This window comes from Delphinus delphis, chromosome 13, assembly GCF_949987515.2.
Source record: "Delphinus delphis chromosome 13, mDelDel1.2, whole genome shotgun sequence".
Lineage (NCBI taxonomy): Eukaryota > Metazoa > Chordata > Mammalia > Artiodactyla > Delphinidae > Delphinus > Delphinus delphis.
In genome coordinates this window covers 46214038-46235195 of record NC_082695.1, presented here as the reverse complement: position 1 = coordinate 46235195, position 21158 = coordinate 46214038, and the positions used below count along the sequence as shown (strand labels likewise).

The 21158-nt window shown below is 37.9% G+C and overlaps 1 protein-coding gene and 1 long non-coding RNA gene across 5 annotated transcripts in view; one reads left to right on the top strand and one right to left on the bottom strand.

Moving 5' to 3' along the window:
- Positions 1-21158, top strand: part of LOC132436214 (uncharacterized) — a 263185-nt gene that overhangs the window by 151006 nt on the left and 91021 nt on the right. For all 4 annotated transcript variants that reach the window (XR_009521743.1, XR_009521744.1, XR_009521742.1 and 1 more), the window contains one exon: positions 2594-2674. This is a non-coding gene — a long non-coding RNA (uncharacterized lncRNA). The remainder of the gene's footprint in view (positions 1-2593; positions 2675-21158) is intronic.
- Positions 8478-21158, bottom strand: part of DSG1 (desmoglein 1) — a 28577-nt gene continuing 15896 nt past the window's right edge. Inside the window, exons 7-12 of the mRNA XM_060028848.2 lie at positions 19983-20122; positions 17364-17642; positions 16012-16145; positions 15704-15776; positions 13683-13888; positions 8478-11615 (exon numbers count right to left, since the gene is read on the bottom strand). Of these exons, the coding sequence (XP_059884831.2) occupies positions 10575-11615; positions 13683-13888; positions 15704-15776; positions 16012-16145; positions 17364-17642; positions 19983-20122 (1873 nt within the window). The 3' untranslated portion in view covers positions 8478-10574. The remainder of the gene's footprint in view (positions 11616-13682; positions 13889-15703; positions 15777-16011; positions 16146-17363; positions 17643-19982; positions 20123-21158) is intronic.

Below are 21158 nucleotides of genomic sequence, written 5' to 3'. Positions count from 1 at the left end.
ATTTATTTAAGGTGTCTTATCTCTAATTAGAGCATCTTGTTTGTCAAGCGTGTAGAATTATCTATTTACAGTTAAGATCAATGTGCTATGCCAGTGTGGCATATTGAAATGAATAAAGATTTAGATATGGTTCAAATTCCAGGAATTTCACTAACTGGGTTTGTTTCCATGAGTGAGTTAATTTATTTCTTTAAATAGCAAATTCCTTATCTATTTTCTTCCCTGGAAGATTTTGGGGCATTAAATTAGATACATTTTAATAGAAAAAACTAGCATACAGTGCATTCTCTTTGAGTAGTATTCTTTCTTTCATAATTTATAGAGTGTATATATCTTTAACAGACTTGCCATTTATTAAAACCTCTGGCATTAGGTGTAGATATAAGTTATTTTTTCTATATACTAGTATTCAGCTTTTACTGTTAGTCATTAAATATGATTTTCTTATTGTTTGCTACTGTAGTTTATAACAAATTAATTTCTGACAATTTTGCATCTGTGTTTAAAATTTTATTCTATTTAATTGATTTTAATCCTCATTTTGGTTTTAATAATTTTTAAAATACATTATATATCTTAAAAAATATGGCTTATTATCCTTACTTTGCAAATAAGAATGTTTTAGAAGGAAAGCTTTTGGGTTGTTAGTGATGAGTGTTGCAAAGAGAAGTCCAGCCAGTCACCCAAATGGGACATATTAATTTCTTAACTTGCCCTGAGTTCCCCATTGCATGGTTTACATCTGAGTTTTCTAGGCTCACATTTATTTTTGTCTTTATATTGAAAAGAGTTAAGTTTTCCTGGTTACTGATGCTCAATAATCATGTTTATAGATGATTTATAAAGTAAATGTTAATTTATGAGTTTGCAGTGGGGGAGATTTTTCCATGGTGGAATAACTGTAAAGTTAATATTTTCTCTCCAGATGCCCTCTACTTGCCCTAGCCAGCAAGGTACCAACCCCCAAATTGTTTATTGATCATGAATAGAGAGCAAAGATGTATAGATATTTTGACATGCCCTTCATCTAAGCTGCAGGGCTGTCTAGTAAAATATTCTTCCCCTGTGAGAAGGAATGTGAAAAGGTCTGAACTTACATATATTTGATTTCATCTATCAGGTGATAGTTGTTATGATTTGTTTATCTCATAGGGTCCTGGAAGCACTTTTCTATTGCTACCATGATCGTTGTCATTTGAAGAAAGCTACATTCTCGTTCCAATATTTTTGGACTCATTTTTCAAATATTTGAAAAATATTTAGTTATATTTGGAAATAAACTATTTTTCTGTAGTTAACTGTTTAATTCTAACTACATACTAGTAAGGTCTAAATTTTTATATATCTAGTCTTTTTTAAGACATTTGGTAAAGGTACATTTTACAGTCTAAGAAAATTAAATTATATTGTCCCTCATTTTAAAGAGGCATCATTATGCCAAAGAGTAACTTCGAAAGGGAAGTTCTATTGGGAATGGCTGGAATTTGAGAAGCACTATGATGTAATCTAGGGGCTCAGTGCTCACATAGAACGCCAAGGCAAGAATGGATTTTAGAAGAACTGAGGCATGAATGGATTGCATTTATTCATGTATCCAGCAAATAATTTTTCAGTTTCTGCTTGTCACTACGTTGACCTCTCTGCATCATACATGAATTCAAAATTTTTTATTTAATTTCTTCCATATTCAAATCATGACAATAGAATTTTTGAGGTACCTTTTTCGATTTTTGCAATAATATGTCTTAGAAACAGTGAACTGTATTGTTGTTGTTAGAAATAAGCTGTTAAAGTGTTTGGGCTATGTATACAAAAAATAATGACTTTGACTCATAGCCCTTGTTTTTTGGCACTAAATAGACATTAAACCCAATTATCTATCAAGGTCACTCCTAAATGTGTAACAGTAAAGCTAAGTCATGTGTTATAGGAGAACGATTATATGTCTAAACACTTTACAGGGAGAAGAATCTAATTAATATAAATGATATAATATCATAAAGGTACAAATTTATGACAAGGGGAACCCGAAGACATTCTTATTTTATACCATTGGGTTTCGTTATCCAATCTATCGATCCATTCTTATTTACAGTGGAATGTTCAAGAAAGGCCTGTCAAATCAGAAAATTCTGAGGTTCCATGTCACATATTTCATCAGAGAATGCTCTGTAGAGCATACCAGTGGTTGTAACAAATCCTTTCGGTACCGTCTCCATATTTTGCCCTTATCACTTCAGTGTCCACATGCCCGATTTCTAACGGCCAGCTCCCGTGTTTCTTCCTTTCGTTGGCGCCATAGCCACTTTACCCACCTGTGCAGCAAGCACGGGGAATTCTATGCCCAGGGACGGTCCTTAATTACCAACTGATGGTAGCCGTTGTCTGAATACAGAATCACCTTCATTTCTGGGACGATTTAGCTCTATGGTGCAAGTACCTTACCAGCTCCTAGGAAGGGTTTTCCCTTCCCAGGAGGGCTGAGCTTCAGTTGTCCATGGTGGTCACCGGCTTTTAATGGCTGCTTCCCCTTCCCTCTTTCATCTCCCCATTTACTACCAGTGGTTTCTTCACCTCCATCCTTTCCCGCCAGATTGCGCTCACATCCTGTCTCAGAGTCTATTTCTCCGTGAATCCAACTGAACATGTGATCAAAACCACCTGAGAAGCCTGGGTGAGTAATTTATCAAGCAGAAACTGGCATACATTTTGAAAGAGATATCTATTAATTGGAATGCAGCAAAGTATTTTCCTTTGAAAAATGTGACCAGTTACATTCTGGGTCCAACCAGATATGAACTTTGATAAGAATTGGAGCCTGATATTTTGAGCAATTGCGGAAAAGTTCTTGAGGCAGGGGCTTTCCTCCCTAGGTTTTATATAATGAGGATGGCTGGGACCACACAGGCACAGAGCAGACCGGGATATCCCAAGTTTGGCATAATTAAGCTTTGTTTGTAAAATTTGGAAAAGTAAGTCTCCCAGAGTCAGCTGGAGTTTGTCTTATTTGAACACAAGTACATGCCCAGAAACTGGCATCTGTTTCAAACTTTTTAGTCAATTTAATATTCTCCATTTGTATTTATTATGCTTGAGTTCTTTCAAGTGAGATTTTTATATATTATAAAAAGAATGAGATCTTTTATGTTTTATTTTTTGGCCACAGCGTGTGGCATGTGGGATCTTAGTTCCCCCAATCAGGGATTGAACTCACGCCCCCTGCATCGGAAGGCGAAGTCTTAACCACTGGACCGCCAAGGAAGTCCCTATAGTAAGATTTTAGTTTAATCTATTGTTCAGTGCCCTTTTTCCAATTTCTTTTTGCATGTTGCTATTAAACTATCTAGGGCTTTTGGTTTATTTTTGTCACTTGTTTTGCTACCAAACTGTATGGTCAAACCAGGTAATAGGACTCTCTCATAAGAGAGCTAGCAACCAGTAATCTTTTAAAAATACAATTCTGAGCAGAGCACTCCTCTGCCCAAGCTTTCCAGTGGCTCTCCATTTCACTGAGAATGTCAGAATTCTTACAATGACTTGCAAGGTTGAACTCCATCTCATCCCTTGTTACTTCTCGGACTTCATTTCTTATTGCTTTCCTTCTTTCACTGCTACATGCAGGTCTCCTTCTTCTCCCTTGAATACCCCAAGCAAATGCCTACCTCAGAATTTTTGCAGTTTTGTAGTCCCCTCTCCTGAAGTGCCCTGTACCCAGATAGCCACATGGCTTGTTCCTGAATGTTCTTCAGGCGTCTGCTCAAATATTGCCTTATAACTAACTCTGCCTCAATTACCTTATATAAAAGAGTATCCCTCCCACCCTGCACTCCCTAGCCTAAGTTGCCCTGCTTTTTCTCTTGACCATTTATTGCCATCTAACATATTATACACTTACTTGTTCATTGTCAGAACCCCCGCCCCATCTTGAACGTAAACTCCATGAGGAGCTTTGTTCACTACCATATCATCACTGCTTGGCAAAACTATTAGGCATTTAATAACCATCTGTGGAATGAATCAATGAATGAATCAATGAATTAACAATTTGGACAAGGAAAGAATTTATGAGGAAATAATACTTAATGATACCTAAATGATGAAAGGATGCAACCATATGAAAATGAGGAGGGAAATGTTCCATGCAGAGTGAATACCAGTTGCAAAGGCCAAAGTATTTCCTCAATCCATTTCCCCTCACGTTCTCTATTATAACTATTATAGTCCAAGCCACCATTGTCTTCCCACCACCATCCTTTATGCCAGATCAGGCAGGTCCCTGTAGGCTGTTCTAAGACATGCAATGAAAATCCATTGAAATTCTTAAAATCGGGGATTGACTTAATCTAACTTATATTTTAGAAGGCCACATAGGCTCATCTGTAGAAAATTGTTTAAATGAGTCCAGTATGGAAGTAGAGAGGCTACTTAAGAGGCAGTTCTGGTAGGGTGGCAAATGGGGATGGAAACTATTTAATGGGTTGAGATATATTCTGGTTATAAAATCAACAGGGCTTACTAATGGATTAAATGTGAGGGGTGAGGGAAAGGATAAAAGTCAAAGGACTACTTAGATTCTGGGTTGAGCACTGGGTCAATGTAGTCATATTTACTGGGATGAGGGATATTAGAGGATAAATTATAAGCTTTAATCCCAAACAGTTAAAAAGGGGCTTGGATGAGTTATCATAGAGATAATGTAGAGTGTTAACAGGAGAGGTCTTGGGACAAACTTTAGGGGAACACTACCATTTAAAGATTGGGTAGTTGGGGAATAAACAAAAAATAATAAGAGAGAGAGTGGCCAATGAAATATAATCAATATCCCTAGAGGATGGTGTTATAAAAGCCACGAAAGAAGAATGTTTCAAGGAAGAGAGAACAGTCACTGTTTTCAGATTCTTTACAACAAATAAGAAAGGACAGAACAGAAAAGTAGGCCTTGTATTTGGTGTTGTATAGGTCTTAGACAAATTTGACAAGGACCATTCTAATGGGCTGATGGGTGAATGTTGTAGTCTCATGGGACATGGTAAAGATAGGAAAGCACGTGTACATGAGTCTTAGGAAATTTGGTGAAATAAACAAAGAAAAAATGAGACAGTAGCCACAGGGAAGGGTGCTGATGGAAATGTTCTGGGGTGGGGAGAGAGCGAGAGAGGGAGATACAGAGAGATAGGCAGAGGCAGAGGGAGAGGGAGAGAGAGAGAGAGAGAGAGAGAGAGAGCGAGAATAGGAAAGAGAGTGTTAAGGAAGGAGCAAAGTCCTTGAGCTTAAATGGGGAATTGTCTTTTTATATGAGTAGGACACTAACTCCATTGCAATACGGTGGGGGAATAATATGGGTGTAACGGGTGTCTGTGCAGGTTTGGCAGAAGAAGATGACTTTTATTTTCTCAGTGAACAATAGGATTAGGTCATCAACTGAGAATAAGGAGGGAAGAGGAGGTGTGGGAAGGTTGAGGACAGAGACAGTATGGAATAGTAATCTGGTGTAATGAGATGAGAAGTCTCTCACAGAATCATCTGGGATTAGGGAAGCATGTGATGTTAACCTGAGATCCGAAATCGAGTATTTAAAATGAAAAAAGTCAACTCACTTGAATAATTTGTTTAGCTGTTTGTGTGCAGACCGAAATGCGGGGGTAAAGGATTTGGGATATGAAAGGGGGAGCAGGGCAAGGAGGTAGAAGGTATGCTTCAAGAGGTGACAGTTGGACTCATGAAGTTTGATTAGACAAGGAGGGAGGTGAAGCTGACAGATACTGAAAAAGCGGTGGGAGTCCAAAGAATGGAAGCTTTGCTGAAGTGGAGGAATTGCAACAATCGGAATTCATAAGCAAGTGAGATGGAAGGATAGGAGGAAGTGAAACTGAGGCATCCAAGGTCCTGCCATGCTGGGTTATGACAAAGAAGCAAGTGACTGGGGTGGCTGGGGGAATGGAGGCGTAAGAGCTGAGAATATGGGATGCTGAGTGCCTCGTCCATGGAGGTGGAGAGGCCACAGAAGACTGTGAGCCAGAATACAAGAGTCTTTAGTAAAAGTGGGGACATTATTAAGAGGTCAGGAAATGGCACAAGGAGAAGAGTGGGGGGGGGGATATAAGCAGATCGCATGTGTCTGAAAAGGGGAAGGTTTTGTGCACGACGAAGATGATAATGTTCTGAAGGTGGCATTGGAGAGCACAAAGGAGATGCACCCCAATAAAGAGGAAAGTGTTTGATTTTAAAAGCAAATAAGAAGAAAAGCCATTTAAAAGAAATAAAGTGCTGGTGTAAACAAAAATTAGAATATGAAAGAGAAAAATATGAAAGCATAAAGATGCTAAAAGTATCAAATAAAAGCTTAAAATGCACGTTATTGATCATTTACTTATTGCATGAGGCTGCTTAACGCTGTGTTCTGACATTTACTAAGCAGTACTCTGGAGAGCAGGCTCGCCAGTAAACATGAGAAAAAACGATTTAGGAAACAGAAAATGAAAAACCTTAACAGTGTGAAAATAAAATAATGATCTCTATGGACTGAAAATAATAACTAGATTTGATAATCTCTAATTATTCCTTATATTCTAAGACCCATCCCCACCTTGCAATTCAGAAAAGGTAATGAAGGCATATTAAGCATTTTATTGCTGTAAACATAACTCTTTAGAAATTACAGACCAACTTAAAGTAGCCAACAGATGACCAAGCAAGGAACTAACACCCAAATAATCCAAGAGTTTTTATACTGAAACTTGAAGGAAAGCACCTTGTTGTAAACATCACCCAAGATGAATATTAAAGTCTAATACTCATAAAATAGCGAAAGAAAAATAGGTTAGACTAAGTACAGCTTGATGACAGTGTTTAGTAATTCAAATATAACTAGGTGGAGGAATATAGACACCTAAACAATAGATTATTCATTGTTTTAAAATTATTTGATGGAGAACAGGTTGATCCATTTATGCTTTTGTCCTAACATGAATTGAATAATCTGGAACTGGAAGACAGATTCTGTTTCATGGATACTAATAATCTATATGGACCGGTGTATTCTAGTGCAGTGTGAAATAGGTCTTACAAACACCAGAAGTCCCCTCAAAGGTTGGAATTGATTAAATAGGCATGGGGAAATGTGGCAATACTTTCAAAAGTTTGTTTTGGGCTTCAAATGTCTTTCTGAAAAAGCCAGGACCATTTTAGCCGAGATTATAACACCTTTAAACTCTTGCTAAAGTTGAAGACTGTCATATGTGTTATACACTGGCTGACATCCAAATGTTGGTATAAATTCAGAAATGAATTGTGTCTATAACTAGAAACATCCAGTCAGAGTGAATATGTAATTTTTGAAGCGATATAATTAAAATTCTGTCAGAACATTATACATTGAATGAACATTATGAGGCTAAAAACTTTATATACAAATGTAGAACAGATGTCCAAATGAAGCCCTAGAAATAACCTGAAATAGATACTTTTTCCGTAAATTTTTCAGAGCAAATACATTTACATCAGTCAACATACAGAGAGGCTAATAATATGTAGTAGATGTATTTGGAATTCAATGTCAAAATTAGCTCAAGATGGTATTTTGGTTGATATTAAATAATAAAGTATTTATAATACACTAATTTTTGCCTCTAAGGACTACCTCTTTGGAAAGGGAGATGTTTTATAAATATTAAACGCTTTGTTTTCAAACTATATACACATAACGATTAAATTCCTCTTTTTTCCTTCTCTTTTGTTAGGAGCAAGTTGATCTGAGACTCAGCTTTCATTATGGGTTTGAATTATAACTATTCACTTATAAAATAATTTTCATACCTTTACGTCTATGGAATGACGTAAAGTATGTGAGTTAGAGTAAAGCGTCTAAAGAGAAGAATTAAATTCTTCCTAAAGGTTGTTCATTAAAAACAATTACATGCCTTTAAATGACTGTTAGAATGGTTGCTGTCTTAAAAAGGTAATTTTAAAATTTAGGGATAAAGAGTTAGAACATCAATGTGTAAACATGAAAAAAAGAGTCTGATTTGAAAGTATCTTCCTAGAAAGACTGATGACTAATACTGCCATTTTTTTTTTCCCTTGTATCTCCCATGGTTTTATGTAACTAATGGATCTTAATAACGATAGTTATTAAGGATGGTTGCTCTGGCATTTGTCAGACAATCTAAAAAACATTTCTGGAAGATATCAGGAGTCTTAAGAAAACACTTCTGATGATATGTCATATCAAAATGACAAATACTAACAATGAATTAATAATTATTTCTGGGCTTCCCTGGTGGCGCAGTGGTTGAGAGTCCGCCTTCCGATGCAGGGGACACGGGTACACGCCCCGAGCCGGGAGGATCCCACATGCCGGGGAGCGGCTGGGCCCGTGAGCCCTGGCTGCTGAGCCTGCGCGTCCGGAGCCTGTGCTCCGCAACGGGAGAGGCCACAACAGTGAGAGGGCCGCGTATCGCAAAAAAAAAAAAAAAAAATATTATTATTATTATTTTTATTTCTTCAAACTCCTGGACCCAGGCATACTCAAGTATATTTCAATAAGTAGCTTTTGACTTTATTTCTGTAAAGATTACCCATTATTAATGGAACCTCCAAATGGGAGAAAGAAATTAAAAAAAGACTCCCTGTGAATGATTCTATTTACACCTCTGCATTTTGGCATGCTACAGACTATCAAAATTTTACATAGTGTACAGAGTTAAAATAAGATGTGTATTGTGGCTTTGAAAATATTGACATCATCTGCTATAACATAGAGGGAAATAGCTCTGGGTAAAATAATTCACTCGCCATCCCCCTTTGACAAGTGTTGGAAGTCCAATAACTATTCTTTGATCTTGTAACACTCTGGGAAATTTGAGTGACTGGGGGGACTAATCCTTAAAATATTTTTGCCATATCCAGTTTCACATTAGTGAGCAAATATTAGCATTGAATTTAGAAAAGAGAAAAAAATTCCTCTACCATACAATAGTAAATTTACCTCTAAGAATGCTTTGATTCTATTTAGAGATTTTAATCAGGTAACACTATGTAGCAAATTCATAGAAATGACTCATCATAAATAGGACATTATTAAATTCTGAAGTTAGAAAAGTATACTATATAATTTAGAAACTATCTATAAATTGGAGCATATATAATCCAAGAGCTTATTGACAAATCAAATCAGGAAAGTAAAATTTAGGTTAGTGAGAAAATTCGGTTAGGAGGTGGGATAGAGTAAGGAAATTGGATTGTCTAGTACAATTTCATTCCCATTAACACAATGTCATAAACTCTGTTAAAAGTTCCTAGCTGATCTCTTCAAAATAGCAGCAGAGGGTTATTTTAAAAAGTACTAAACTCAATTAAAACTAATAGTACGGTATTATTTAGTGAACAATTCTAACTTCCCCCATTAAATATTTTACATGTGCTAAAAACTCTTTTTTAGATCCCCTTAAAAAATTTCCCCAAAGCGTAACTATACTGCAGGCTTTTTTTCACAGCTCAGTGTAAGTCAATTATTTTATCTTAGGAGAGGTGTAATAAAGAGCTGTATATAAATGAATAACACTTACTAAAAACACAATCTGAAAATACAATGCGATTCCCGTCTACTTCTTTGGAAGGTAATTTACCATGTCAGGTGTGACTTGCTTCAGCCTGAGAAGTATACTTGGCAGGTTTTCCTTTATTAAGTCAGAGTCACAGTGGTAAAGGGAAAAATGCGTGTGATATCCTGCAACTTCACCAGTATGCAATATGCGTCAATATTGCATCTACCACTAGACACAAACTAGAATCAGAGAAGTCCTTGACTCCATAGGAATTATAGCTGAAGCCCCATCTCAAGATCTAGACTCAGACGATGCCAGTTCACTCCCAATCAATCTCACTATGTTGCCACCCTCTTATGGAATTTCCCTCCCAGGAAACATTTCCTAATTTGAAGTTTGTTTCATCTGGTGCAGTTATTAAGGTGGGAGTGCTTGGTGGCTTGTGGACTTGGCAGAGTAGCCATTTTTTTTCTTTAATGGTTAACCCTGGTCTAAATATGTGATTGGATTTTTATTTATATTATCTGCAAAATTGACAAGGCATTTGGGGCATATTTCAAATTCTTCCCACATACTTGAGCGCATATTGCATGTTTAGCTTTATTTAAATATCGCCTGAGCTACATGGCAATTCAAACCAGAGCAAGGAGAGCGATGCCAATTGCCATCTTAAGGCCAGTGCTTTTACATGACCAAGTTTTATTTATTCCATGTGCTGGAGATAGACTACAGGCCACACAAAAGCCAAGAAGACCCTACAGGCCATCCAGGCACAAAGAAGACCCTGCCTCAAGTTTTAGTTCACGGTCATGATTCTGTTAGTATAACTATAAGAAAAAAGTCTACAAATGCTCGGGAGAGCTCTTGCCCAACAGCACTATTTCCATCTATTTTTCTCACTGAGGTGTCTCACCTTGTTCCACAATTTTCTTAGCACCTGGTTGTGCGTCATAAATCACACTTAGTTTTTGGGTGGTGGGAATTAAACCTAAATCACAATCACTGAGCAAAAGCGTGCTGGGGTCCTGGCTACTTGGTATATTGTCCTGTACTGTACGTTGTGATTCGACTTCGGGCTGTGATAGGGGGGGCAGATCCTAGGGTATTGCTAAAGTGATGCTCAGAGGAGCCCCTCAAGTGGCCAATGGTGGATGTGCCCCCGATGCTGCTACTCAGGCCCCCGCCCCCTCCCAGGCTGCTCAGCCCAATGCCAGCACCACTGCCCACCAGGCCACTGCTGCCTATGCCACTGCCTCCACCTAGCCCAGCTGGGCCACTAATGCCAGTCATGCCGGAGCCTGAAACTACCTTCTCTGTCACAACCACATTGTGGGTGTTTGATAAATTGGGGTGCACACTCAGATTGCCCACTAGGCCGGAAGTTGGCTGGATTACTCTTTCTGTCACTACTACATTTGAAGACTCTCTAGGATCAGGGGTGGTCAAAGTGGAGGGCAGGCTTGAACCAGGTGTTATTACCCTTTCTGTCACTATAACATTTGACCCATCTCTGAAGTCAGGCATCTCTAACATCCCATGCAGATTGGCACCAGAGATTGGGCCGACCACCTTCTCTGTCACCACCACGTTTGATGCATGTCGGTTATCGTGAACGTGGACAGAGGGCCTCAGAGTCCCCAAGGTGGTGTAAGACTCAGTTAAAGTGACATTACCATAGCCCAGAGGATCAGGAATAGGATGCTGTACCCCAGGTCCCGAGGGGTAGTTACTGTCAGAAATGGTGGTGGTGGTGCCGAAATGTGGGGAGGTGTGTGGGTGTCCACTACCAATGGGCTCTGTTCCCTGCAGAGGGCAGATCGGTTCAGTGCTGTCAGGTGGCCAAGAGGGATCAGGGTCTAGATATGGTTCCACTCCTTTTCCCAGGCTGATATCTGCCAGCTTCTTAAATTTAGGCCCCAGTGTATCCAAAAAGCTGTCATCCAAGTCTTCTCCAATGAAGCTACAACAACCCACAGAGCCCGCAGGGGAACCTACACCTTCAATATCATATATGAGCAAACAGTCATTGGATGGGCGTGCTTCGTCTTCATCTGCATAAGCATACGCTTTCTGAATTTGTAGAAGAAAGAGAAAATGAAATGATGAATACATTTTTAACAGTAATAGAGGTCTTTATCATTATTTTTTTCCAGAGCTTTACCAAAAAAAATATATAAAACAAAATTCTAACATCTTCTAGAGACTCTTTAGAAGTTATTATGTAATTACTTGAAAGAATTTGGTTAGGAATTATTTTAACTGTAATTTGGATAATACATTTTGATATTTATTTAGATGGACTTCTTCATCTTAGTGCACTTGGGACACAAAAGCACAAAAGGAATCACGTGAATGATTCTGCAACCAAGTTAGAAGGAGGTATACTTAAAAACATTGAACTTAAAGTATACCAAAATTGTGTATTTTTTTGGATTTGTTTAAATTAGGTAGTTCATAGTTGATTTGGGTTCATTCAGAATTGTGCTTTTCTTCCTTCAGATGAAGTGAATATGGTGGTTCCATGAAGATTTATTTCAGTGTGGCTTTTTAAGCAAAATAACAGGAAAATTTGACTCTGGGTCTATGCCACTTTTGGATTCAGAATTGAAGGTGACCAAAGACAGTTCTTAAAAATAGAATCTCCTCCAATTCAAAGTGAAAGCTCACAGACGTGTGTACTTTTATTGCATCTCTTTTGTTTGTAATGTTGGATTGCAAACTTACAGGTTAAGCAGAAATACCTTTATTAGCAAACCAACTCATTGTGCCATTTCAATTCAAAAATAGTTTTTGAGTCCTTACTGTTCGGCAGACACTCTCTTAGGAAGTTGGCAATAAAGTAATGAACAAAACCGGATAAAGTCCCTCTCTCACAGGGCTTACAGTTCAGTAGGAACAGAACTGTAGGAATTTGTTAGGAGGTGCAGAGTAAAGGAGTAGAGAGGGATAGGGTTGCTCTTTCAGACAGAGAGTTCAGGGACAGCATCTCATAAAGTGATGGTTGTTCAGAGACTAAAGTCACGGGGACAGTAAAGCAGAGAGAGTGTTCTGGGCAGAAGGAGATACAAGTGCAAAAGTTGTGAGGCAGAAATGGAACGTTTCATGAAAATGATATTCATTTGTAGGGACATGGATAGGAAGTATACCTATGGATTTCAGCAACTGTCCCCTTATTATTTGCTGCTATTTGGAAGGCTTTTACTACTAGTTCAGTTCAAAATATCAGCCACCCTCTCATTAGGAGAGTTAATGACTGTATTTTAGGCCCGTGTGTAGAAGGACATAAATGTATCAGAGACAGTATCAGAGGTAGGAAATATCTGAAGGTTTAAGTATCACATGGGGTAGAACCACGGGAAATTCTGTCTCTACCTGAAGATGGCAAAATTAATTCTCTCTGGTTCTTAGAATGTCCTGGAAATGTACTACGGCTCTTGGACCCACCCTTATTGCATGTTTACTCTGTGCTTGGAACTGAGCCAGGTACTGGCAACATAATGTAGAGCCCATGCAGACGAGGCACTAAAAACGGTGGTGGACATGTAACCAACAGATTTTAGCAATGGTATGTTCTATAAAATGTACAAACAAAGTACTACAGAGATACACATAAAGAAACATCAACGCTATTTTGGATGAGAGGATTCACAGTAAAAACTTCAGAAAGGCAGGGGTGTTTGAACCGGATAGAAAGATGAGTGTGGGTTTGTGAGAGAGAAGATCAGGTAAAAGCATTCCAAGATGAGCACAGCATAAGCAAAGACATGGAGGGCAGTAGACCAGTCTGAACAAGGCAAAGGGGCTTGGCAAGCAGGGTGGCTGGTAAGGAATAATTGGAGATGTCAGGGTGTGAGGGAAGAGGTCAATTGGTTAATTGCTGTGTGAAGGAGATGGACTTCACGCCACAGACAAAACAGAGCTGGGAGCCACTGGTTGTTTTAAAGTGGGGGAGTAAAGTGCTCAAGTCAGAGTTTGAGAAATACTATTCAGCAGGAATATAGATTGTCAGGTGTAAAGACCAGAGGCTGGGAACCTAGTTAGGAAACACGCACCAAAGCCCTGTTGGGAAATAGTGGGGGCCTGGGGTAGAGATCTGGGTGCAGGATGGAAAGGAAGGCATGGGGATAGAGAGCTTACCTGGCAGAAGTAACTTTCCATGAAGTTCATATTCAGCCCTCCTTCTCTACAGTCCCTCACAGAACTTCTTAATGTTCCAGAATATTCTTGACATATCTTAGGTTGTCCTGATGTTTTAACTCCATCCACCAGTTCCAATGCTGTCGTTCTTTCTCCTCCTCCAAGATCTTGCATTTTTCTGCCATGATACTCATTTGTGTAAACCCCTAAAAGTGTTGATCAAATTAAATTTTACTTTCTCCTGTAAACTGTTTTTTCTCTAGCGTATTGTAAACTAAAAATTAGTAACTTACTGTAATGTATAGTTTCTCCATTTAAGTACACAGTTGTGAGTGAGCAAAGAAATAAAATGAAGGTAATACAGGACTTCCCTGGTGGCACAGTGGTTAGGAATCTGCCTGCCAATGCAGGGGACACAGATTCGATCCCTGGTCCAGGAAGGAGCAACTAAGCCAGTGCGCCACAACTACTGAGCCCGCATTCCACAACTACTGAAGCCCACATGCCTAGAGCCTGTGCTCTGCAACAAGAGAAGCCACCAAAATGAGAAGCCCGGGCACCGCAACAAAGAGTAGCCCCTGCTCGCCACAACTAAAGCCCACGCACAGCAACGAAGACCCAATGCGCCAAAAATAAATAAATAAATAAAAATGAAGGTAATACATAAAGAAAGGAGATGCAAATATGATATTGAGTTCAAAATAATATTATTAATCAATTTGTTAATTCAGTAATTATTTGAGATACTACTATATGTTGTGCTGGGATCGGGGGCTCCACAGAGGTTATAAAACGCTATCTATGCCTTAGAGAGTTTGATTTCAAATTGGGGGAAAATACCCAAATTCTAAAACTTAAGAAAAAAAACAGTATAAGAATACTCAATGTATTATTAGAAGCACAGGGCCTCCAGGGCATTCAGAGAAGAGGCCATGGCTATGGTGAGGGGATGGGTTTGCATGAAGACTCTGGGATTTGCACTTGATTGTGAGGGGTGAGTAGAAGCCTGTTACAAAATTCCAGGCAGGTGAGATAAAAGGATGGCCCAGACTATGGAAGTGCCATGGACAGAGAAAGTGTTGACAATGGGGTAGGTGTCCTATGGCTTTCATATTTTGAAGATCTTGAGTTTAGGTATAGTGTTTCATACTTCTTGCTCTGGTGCCTCTCACTGTGCTTTGTTCAAGGTTTGTAGACTTAATGAGAGAATAAATGCATAAATAAATCCTGGTGGATTTGAGGATTTGACAAGTCTTGAGAACTGACTGAGTGTCAATGAATAGGGAGATAAGGGAGTCAAAAATGAGTTTCTGCTTTTTAGGTGGAGGGTGTTGGGGTCATTAACAATAATGGACACCTCAGGGGGAGAAATAAGTTTACAGACTAGCATCTCCAGTCTTCTGAATGTGGTCCAGTTCTATAAGTCATAAACATTCCCATGTCTTTTACATTTTGAAGAGTTCAAAGTGGAAAAGTCATGATCACAAGTTTGAAAAAGACTGAATGAAAAATAAGAGAATCAATAATATTTATTTACCTTGAAATAAGGCAAGACAGTACAATTATTTTCAAAGATATGAGTTTTTAAAATTTATTCCTCTTTTTCTTAGACTGATTTTGTGAATTGTGGAGGCAGATGCTAGCCTCAATAAATGAGCATACGTCTATTTAATAGGGCTGTACTTTAATTCAAATTGCTCTATTAGACAAAAAAATCTCAGCCAAAATTGACTTCTGGTTACAATTCAGTACTTCTCTCCTATTTATAGAAATCCTAATCAGGTCATCTCTTGTGTACTCTCTGATGATTGAAGAAGATTTAAAAAAATGCAACCTAAAAGAATAATAAGTATTGTAGGTTTTTCTTTATCATTTAATTTGCAAATTAGTCATTTAAAAAAGAATGATGGGAACAATTGTAAAGATAAGACAATTGAGAAATGGTAAGGTATGCAAAGACAGAGAATAGAGTTCCTCGCTAGTCATTTGAACTATGAAAACTTAAAAAAAATTTTTCTTACCTGAGTTGTCAATGCACTCAATAGTATCTGCATTATTGGGTGGTATTTGTGGTGCACCGATATTGGTCAAATCCTAAAGGACAGGAAACATTTTCCCATTTGTAATGATTCTTTTCTTTCAATAATTATACACTGGGTTTGTTCTCAAATTACCTCAGATTTTCTAAAAGGATACTGAAAGTAATCTGAACCTCATTTAGAAAGGCTTCCCCGGTTACTGTCATCTAATTTTGATGTACCTTTCTCTTCGTTTTCCCCATCGGCTATCCCAGAACAAATAACAACCTAGACTGTTAGTGAGCACTTACCACAAGTTTGGGCTGCGGTCCTTCCACCGCCCATGAATGCATTGCTCCATCCGTACATTCGGTAACAGGCTTAAAGCTGGCCCTATAACCAGGGACACCTCCACAGTCACAAAACATCAACAAAAGTGGGACCACTGATGGTGAAAAGATAGGAATATTGCAATTAGCAGTGGGACCATATTAAAACAAAACAACCTGCTTTTATGATTAAATTTGAACCCCTAATATAACTCCATTTGATTCTAACATTATTATGAAAGTTTCAGAAAACAAGCTGAATAATGGTGAGATACCAAAATCAATGTGAGCCTCAGACCGCAATCAATTTTTACTTGTTATATAGTATTCAGATTACAGATCATATTATACTATTAAAGCAGATGAGTCTTTTCCCTGTCATTACTTAGGAAAATATTAAAGGAAAAATATTCCTCAGAGACTGTAGCATCTGGCTCATCGCCACTCTAATTTCTATCATCATCCAAGGCAACGTTAAAGACCACCTGAAGAATCCATTGGATATTATACCCTCATGTCTAGATCCTTGACTAGGTCCACTCTAGTGACCATACAATGTGGTCTATCTCTAAATGCTTCCATGCATGGTACTTCCTTTTCATTATCTAAGTATTGTTGTGAAGTAAGTTTTATTATTTCACAGTTGGCCAAAGCAAGGCTCAGAAAACTTGGGTAAACTTTGAAGGACTCAGACAATTGAATTTAGAAGCTGGAGTTTAATTTTTCATCTATTTTGCTCTCCTTTCCTTAGGCTGTGCAGCTTTGGCACAGCATGAAATCCCTTCAAGGTCTAGCCCCTGCCTATCTTTCTAGACTCGACTCTCACCATGCTCTCAAGTACATCCTTTATTTCTTCTATGCTGGAGTTCTTTATTTCAGTTACTTGCACTCTCATTCTTTTGGGATTTTGCACATGGATTTTTTTTCTTCTTATATTCTGTTCCCCTTTTCTTGTCCACTAGGCTACCTCCTATTCATCTGTTAAAACCCAACTCAGAGTTTACTTTCTCTATGTAGCCTTTTCTGATTGTTTCAGTCAGTTATTTCTGACTGTCTTCTTCACTCAAATAGCAATTTGAACCTGTCTGTTATGGTACTTTCCTATTACATTGAGATTCAAAGCAAAAAAGTTTTTATCCTCCACTGCACTCTAAGGGGTCAAGTTGTTTGATGTTTTTTTTCATGTCATAAATCCAACACCAAACATAGAAATTTCTTGATAATTGCACAAAATAAGGATTTGTAAAATATATGTCATCAAAGGATCAGAAAACTTGTTTCCTCTCCACAATTTTTTAGGGGCCACATAAAAACAGGACTGTTAAAGTACTTACATCCTAGGATCAAGAATCCCATGATGAGTAGTCCAATGCCAGCAGGACCAAAATATACATTATCCTCTTTTATTGTACGAAAAGCAGTGGTGCGACCTACACCAAAAGTATTTGCGCTAACAGTGCCAACGTTTTTGTTGTTATCAATGGTAACATCTGAGGAAGTAAGGCCATTTGTGCTAGTACTGGTATTATTATCATTAGATGATGCACCGTCTTCCCTGGAATCACTTTCAAGTTTAATAATAATTGTACCAGTAGAAGTTTTTTGAAGAGCATCTGTAACAAGGTTTAAAATGAAAGAAATATTTTATACATTTAGCGTAATAATTGTTGGACAATACAAAACTATTTTCTCTTTGCATCAGTACTTATTTCAATGTGTTTATTCCCACCAATCCAGTAACTCCGCATATTGTCTCTTGTCTGTGACTCAGTTTTTAAATCAAACCATTATGAATAAATATTAGTGCTTGAGAAAAACTGTCCTATGTGTTGAGAAACATACACAGTAAGCACCACATTATGTATTGGTCAGCAGTGTGTCATAAGCCACTGTGGAGACATTTCTAGACCATGTGTTGCACACCTCTCCATGTATTAGACTAGATTTTGCTTGCTGTTTTACTGTCTTTCATCTTCAGTTCTTGTCTTTTTTCCTTTGATGGGCTGACAAAACCAACAGACTTTGGGCAGATTGGTCAGTCATTTGTATAAAAATCTCCTACTGATAAAGTAGCATATCCTCAAACTCACAACCAACAGTTCAAACAACTCATAGGAGAGGGAATTTGGCACTGTTGGGGGAGGGGAATCTTCATATCAATAAAATGAAGCACTTTTGTTTCACAAGCAGATACTCCAAATTTGCTTTTTTCTTATCCTTCAAAGTTTCAGTAAATTATTGTGTTTGTTGACGAAACACAGGAGGAGAGACATCTGTGATTTGTTTCAACTTAATGGTTCCACAATTGCTGTTGGCTTCAGCAAGTTACTATTATTGTTGTTATTATTTCTACTATATAGATGTAAGCGCTGTTGTTAGACTTTGTCCATTGATGTCACTCTAGAATCCGGCACAATGACTGACGTTTGGTTAGAATTCGATACTTATTTTCTGGATAAATGAATAAAGATATCCCTGGAAGTACATAACAGAGATAGCTTTACATACAGTCTATCTGATATCAAAGCCCAAGCCCTTTCAGCCCAGCTATGCTGATTCTATTGTTACTGTTTTGTTGGAATACAACAATTCTATTGTACTGTTACTGTTTTTGTTATTTTTATTATTATCATCAGATCTAATGTTTATCCCCAGAAGGTGGTATTTTTTAATGACAAAGGGAATGCTCCCTATTTGCCATCAGCCTACAGTTTAGTAAATTAAAGTTCCAATTTCTCTTTCATGTGTCCAATTAAGCTTGATGTTGGATGTAAGAAAAGGAGGAAACTAGCAATTGCTTAAGACAATTTCAGCACTGAAATAAACTTTATATGTAGATGGAATAAACATTTCGATTTGTAATAAACATTTTAAAAACTACATTTATTTTGACTGATTGTGGAGAAGACCAGCATAATTTGGTAAAAATTCTGAATTGTTGAATGACTTTAAAGAAATGCTGTTTTATTTCTTTTAAACTTGTGAAGCAAGTGGAAATTGTCAATCCCTTCTTAGGACAATTGAAAGAAAAAGAGGAAGAAAGGGAGAGAAGGAGGAAGAAGGGAGGAAGAGAAACTGAAGTAGCAAATATTGCTTAGAATTAGCCTCGAGGAACTTCCCTCCTAGTGATTAGCCTAATTTAATTTTGTTGGTTTTGAAAAGTAATATAAGCATGCTAATTCCAAATTGTTTACACAAAATTGTACATCAACTTTCCAAGGATCATGTAAAGTTAAGTTAACTTGGCTTTGGGTCTGTTTGAAAATAATTTTACAGTAAAATTAAAAATTTTCTATTACTGACATTAATACGAACTAACATTTATTATATATATATATATATATATATATATATTTTTTTTTTTTTTTTTTTTTTTTTTTTTTTTTGCGGTACGTGGGCCTCTCACTGTTGTGGCCTCTCCCGTTGCGGAGCACAGGCTCCGGATGCGCAGGCTCAGCGGCCATGGCTCATGGGTCTAGCCGCTCCGCGGCATGTGGGATCTTCCCGGACCGGGGCACGAACTCGTGTCCCCTACATCGGCAGGAGGACTCTCAACCACTGCGCCACCAGGGAAGCCCAACTAACGTTTATTGAATGTCAGCACTCGTCTAGTGCTTTATATGTAGTAACTCCTTAAGTACTTCTAAATCCATAATGTTATTGGCCCATTTTATGGAAGAGAAAACTGAGGGATAGATGGGTTAAATAACTTCTCTAAAATCTTAGAGCTAGTAAGTGATGGTACGAGATACCAATCCAGTCTAACTCCAGAGCTCACGGTCTTAACCCTAAATTATAATGCCTCTTGTATCATTCAGGATTTGATTGTATAATACCCAATATGATAACTTTTGTTGGAAAAGGGTTACTTCAAAAGACAGTAATTAAAATTTTAGTTTCTGAATGTATATATAACTTCCAGTAGACGGGAAAAAATTAAATTGATTTCTTACCATCTATAGATAGAATTGTTCCTTCGTATTTCCCCCCAAGTATTTCATATTGTTGAACAGTAACTTTATTTCTCAAAATAATGATGCCCGTTTTTGAGCCAATAGCGATTAGGCCTGCTGGATTACTTCCCATTTCATATCTGTATTTGAAAGACAATGGTACAAATTAATGTTAGCTATCTAAAGTCAGGGGGTAGAGAAAGAGAGATTTTGATTTTAAACCATGTTTCCAGCCAGTAATTGTAACTCCTGGATATAATTTTCAATTATTGGAGACTTTATTTTGGGGGGGGGGCAGTTTCAGCCCCCATCCATTCAGAAATGGATGAAGATTTAAATTTAAGAAAAAAGAATTACTGAGCAGCCACTTGTGATGGAATGTCTATTACATCTAGCCCACTTAGATGTACGAATAACCCTCTGACGCCTGCAGTCTCATTTTCATTTGATTTTGGTAGCATCAGAACTGTCCTGGACAGCCCAGATGCTGCAACTTCCTGGGCTGCTGCTAATTCTAAACTATTCTCTTACCAAAGAAGTTACTTCTTCAGCAGCTTGGCTTTCATCCCTTCCCTATTTCCACTCCCCTCTCCACATACACAGTGAATATACAGGACTTCTTGTGGATTCCAAACTCTGTCCTTGTCTCATGCCTCTATCCTATTCTCTATTCTCTTTCCCTTCTCATCTTTGACTTTGAAGTTTTCCTTCTCATTTATATGTTCGTTAGACAAACATTGGTTAGATAGCTCTCTGTGTCAGGCATTGTGCTAAACTCAGGAAATAGAACTTGGAAAGCAGTCAGATAGGGGTGTGGTCTTCCCTCAGTGAACTCACATCTGTGGAGTACAAGAGAGCTTATCAGTAATGGCGGTGCAGTGTGATAAGAGCTATAACTGAAATACTCACATGGAGTGAGAGGAACACACAGAAAGAACTTTTAAAACTCATTTGTGAGGTCTTTCCACTCCACCATTATTCCTGATCACAAGCACATTTGCAAAATACGTGTGCACATATACACACAGATTTTTATTGATCAAGTAGAAACACTCGGATACGTAGAGTTAAAAAAAAAAACTACACAGCTTAATTTTTCCTCAGTGTAACCAATTTTTCATATCAAGGTTATCGTTGACCAATATTACGTGCTGATTAAAGAGAGAAAGTATCTGA